We start from the raw sequence: 4,227 nt of genomic DNA on the forward strand, positions 1-4,227 counted from the left end.
CGCCAAGGAAAAATCTATATGAACAACATGCCTTTTATGATAGACCATCTTCTAATCTTTTTTTTATATATGTGTGTGTGTGTTAACTAATAGTGCTTTGGAGGGTGGGGAGAGTAAGAAATAAAAAACATTAAGAAAAGAAAAAAACATGAAAATAAATTGGATATTAGATGAGCGGGCTTTGAGGGCTTTGGAGGGTGGGGATAGTAAGAAATAAAAAAATTAAAAATTAAACAAAAAAAAACAACAAAAAAAAAAAAAATATCAGTAGTGATATTAGAAGAGTGTTGAAAAGAGATTAGATTATTAATTATAATTTCAGAGTCAAATATTTCTTAACTTTTTTGTGAAGAGCTTGATTAAGCTCAGCATTCCTCAGGCTGTAGATGATAGGATTCATCAATGGGGTCACCACAGTGTACAACAAAGACCTGTACTTGTTTAGATCAGACGCCCTTTCATTGGATGGAATTATGTAGATAGCGATAAAAGTCCCATAGTATACACAAACGATGGTAAGGTGGGAACTGCATGTTGAGAAGGTTTTTTTCCTTCCAGTGAAGGACCTAATCTTCAAAATGGTGATAAAAATATAGATGTAAGACACAAGGATAATTGTTAAAGGAACCAATAATGTAAATAATGCATACGAAAAGTCCATCAATAACACAATGGATGTGTCTGAAGTAGAGAGTTCCAACAATGGGCTGTAGTCACAGAAAAATTGGTCAAGGCCACTGCCTCCACAGAATTCAAATTGACCTATCAAAATAATTTCACTTGTTGTAAGGCAGAATGTTATTGCCCAAGAACCAAAAACAAACTGGAAGCAAAGGCTTGACTTCATGATTAAAATATAGTTCAAAGGGTTAGAAAGAGCTACATATCGATCATAAGACATTACTGCCAGAAGGAAACACTGAACAAACCCAGAAACTCCATAAAAGTACAACTGAGTGATACAGTCATCAAGAGATATGGATCCTTTCGACCTTAGTACAAGCTCTAACATCATCGGCACGACTGACGTGGTTAGGAGAACATCAGCAATGGCTAGATTTTTGATAAAGAAATACATTGGGGTTTTAAGGTTATCACTGGTTGACACCAAAAAGGCGATGGAAAGGTTTCCACCTGCTATTGCTATGTAAAGTAAAAGCAGGGCAAAGAAGAGTAGAGGTTTGAAGTTTTGTAGACTTTGGAATCCAAGAAGATGGATCTCTGTAACTTTTGTCTCATTGTGTCCACACATAATAAATACCAAGAAGCTTACCTAATAATCAAAATAGAGATACATGTAATTTCACAAACTGTTTAGAAAAAGTCTCTTAAAAAAAAAAATACATTTAACCAAAATCAACAGGTCAGTGAAAAAGTATTGCAGTAAAATAAATCAGTGAACTGATAATTCATCATCAAATTCATAAATTTATGTAAAGCTCCCCCTTTCTCATATACTGTGTATGAATGTGATTTAGCATCAGTCTTTTGCAGTCACTTTATAGAAGAGCTCAGACTGGGGGAGGGTGGAGCATCACAGCTGTGCTCCCAAGTTCTATTCTTCAGTTCCTGCACCCTGGCACTTATGTCCTTCCATTACCCTTCTTGTCTCACCTTTCAGGGGTGCTTCCACGAGAATTGTGCAAGAGGCCACACTTGTCCTCTTCATACAGACACATGACAAATAACATATTCATAAGTCATTTGTAAGGCTGTAACACATTTTTACATCTAACTTTATTATCCAAAAATAGCTCCTTCTTGCTGTAGAAAACGTCAGCCAGAATCTCAGATGATGTGTTTTTGTGGAGTTATCAAAAACATGTGAATATATTCATGAGGGCAACATTCCACACAGACCGAAATTATGCAAACAGTAGAAAAAGAGAACTTAAAACCATTCCATCATGATATTAGTCATGAGTAGTCTACGTGTTTCACAGATATAACTCTTCTTTAGGACATGGGATGTGTTCTCATATAGATCCTCACAATAGTATCAATCCATCTATCAGAATTAGTATATACATAAAAATAAACAAATGTACATAATATCCAACCTTCTATACAATACATCATACATCAGAAAACGTAGCTTGTAATACCTGTTCCATATATTGTGATGAGGACAAGGAAAAAAAATCCAATAAAGTAGCCATAGTACACATCATGTACTATCATATTCCTACCTATAAACATGCATACCCACACAATGGGAATCAAATAGGTGGATATGATTTTCCCGGACTGCGGGGAGGCTTAAAAGGCAGGCCATGAAGATAGGTAGACCTAATCAATCAAAAAAGGAAAGAAAGGAGTAGTATCAAATAATATCTATTATCCCAGACAAAAAAAAAACAATGATCCCAATATGAGGATTCTAAATATCCAAAACAAGCTGACTATATACACTTATAGGAAGTGTACAGGAAAAGGACCATCAGGCATGAATATAAACGCCTGTACTCAAATATAGTTGGTATACAAAGTGCATAAAAAAATATACAAGATATGGAAAGGATGTGTTGCAAGATGGCTATTTGATTGTCTTCCTGTTTTCCTCTCCTCACCACGAGGACAGTTATTAGGAGCTAGCGGAGAGAGGAGATGGGATATACTAGTGTTTAGACTGCCAACATCCTAAACATACAGAAAGTTTGTACACCTACACCATAGTGCAGGGTTGGAGCAACCCCCTTGTAATTTTTAGGTAGAAAAGGTAATAGAAATAGTTTTATAGTAAAAGGCAATGTAATGCTGCTTTTATTGGTACAAAACATAAAAACTTGTTTATATATAGCCATAGCCAACAAGGCAAGTAATGTAAAACACACAGAACAAAATTAGATCAAATGGTGGTACATCAAAACATATTTGTCAAACCCAACAGGAGGCAAGTATGCCCTGTGCTGCCAGAGACGAGCTGTGGTCAGTCAGTAGGGATTTCTTGCGTATATATGGGCTATACGCAAGAAATCCCTACAGACTGACCACAGTTTTGATGTACCACCATTTTTTCAAATTTTATACTGTGTGTTTTACATTACTTGCCTTGTTGGCTATGTCTATATATAAACAAGTTTTTATGTTTTGTTCCAATAAAAGTGGCATTACATTGCCTTTTACTAAAAAAAAAATTATATTACCTAAAAAGTCCAAGGGGGCTGCTCCAACCGTGCACTATGGTGTAGGTGTACAAACCTTCTGTTATTAGGAGCTACATTTTATTGTATAGCATGCACATTTGTTAATTTTCATGTATATACTTTTATAGATGGATTGATAATACTGTGAGTATCTATATGAAAACTCATCCTGAGTCTTGAATAATGGGATACTAGGGAAAAGCATAGGCTGATCATGACTGTATCGTGATGGGGTGGTTTTGAGTTCTCTCATATATACAATTGTGTGATCAAACTTTTTTTAAACATTTATTTACACTGGAGTTTATCATAATTTGTAGAAAAATGTATTGATTTCCCCAAAGCCACCTGATTTCACTCATATATCCTCTCCTTGCAGAGACACCATCCCAAACTATCGACACAGCAAGAAGGGCTTGGGAAAGGGAGCTTCAAGTCACTCTTTCAGATAAGGATTGGGAGAATATCAATGGCTATGCTCATAAAGGTTATTTAAAAGTTTCAATACAGGAAAATTCCTAAAAAAACTGATTCAGATGGCACAGAACTCCAACCCTGCTACATAAGTTTAACTCTACGTGCTCCGATATGTGTTGGAGATGTGGCTGTGAAAAAGGAACCATGTTACACATTTGGTGGAGCTGTGAACTATTGCAACCATACTGGAGATCTATTCATTACATCATATCCCAAGTAACGTCTTACTCTCTAGACTTTTCCTCAGCCCAATACCTACTGCACCACACTCCCCTCCTCATACTGGATTGCTATAAATCTCTGGCAATGCATGTGATGTATGCAGCAGGCCTGTGCATCCCAGTCCATTGGAGATCAACAGGCACCCCAACAGTAGCAGAGTGGTTTGCCAGACTGAATAAAATCGAAAAGATGGAGGAGCTAATACACATTGCATACAAACGACTACATACATTTACAGTCAAATGGTCCTACTTTAAGACCACAGAACAATATGGTTAAACTATCCTATACCTTTACTGATCACAGAGAAAAGCTCTGGCTTAAGACAGACACCCCCCCCCCTTTTTTTTTTCTTTACCCCTCCCCCTCTGCCACATCTTCT

The 4,227-nt window shown here is 36.5% G+C and overlaps 1 protein-coding gene across 1 annotated transcript; it reads right to left on the minus strand.

Annotated features, from left to right (window-relative positions):
* Positions 1-310: 310 nt before the first annotated feature.
* On the minus strand, positions 311-1,252 carry LOC141134778 (olfactory receptor 5G9-like). The gene has a single exon (XM_073624215.1). It carries the CDS (start codon positions 1,250-1,252, stop codon positions 311-313), a length of 942 nt encoding a protein of 313 aa, XP_073480316.1.
* Between the last annotated feature and the right edge of the window lie 2,975 nt (positions 1,253-4,227).

The sequence above is a fragment of the Aquarana catesbeiana genome, linkage group LG03 (assembly GCF_042186555.1).
Source record: "Aquarana catesbeiana isolate 2022-GZ linkage group LG03, ASM4218655v1, whole genome shotgun sequence".
NCBI classification, from domain to species: domain Eukaryota; kingdom Metazoa; phylum Chordata; class Amphibia; order Anura; family Ranidae; genus Aquarana; species Aquarana catesbeiana.

Excerpts from the sequence above, each read along its gene's own strand:
- LOC141134778 (XM_073624215.1), bottom strand. The coding sequence starts at position 1,252 with ATGTGTGGACACAATGAGACAAAAGTTACAGAGATCCATCTTCTTGGA.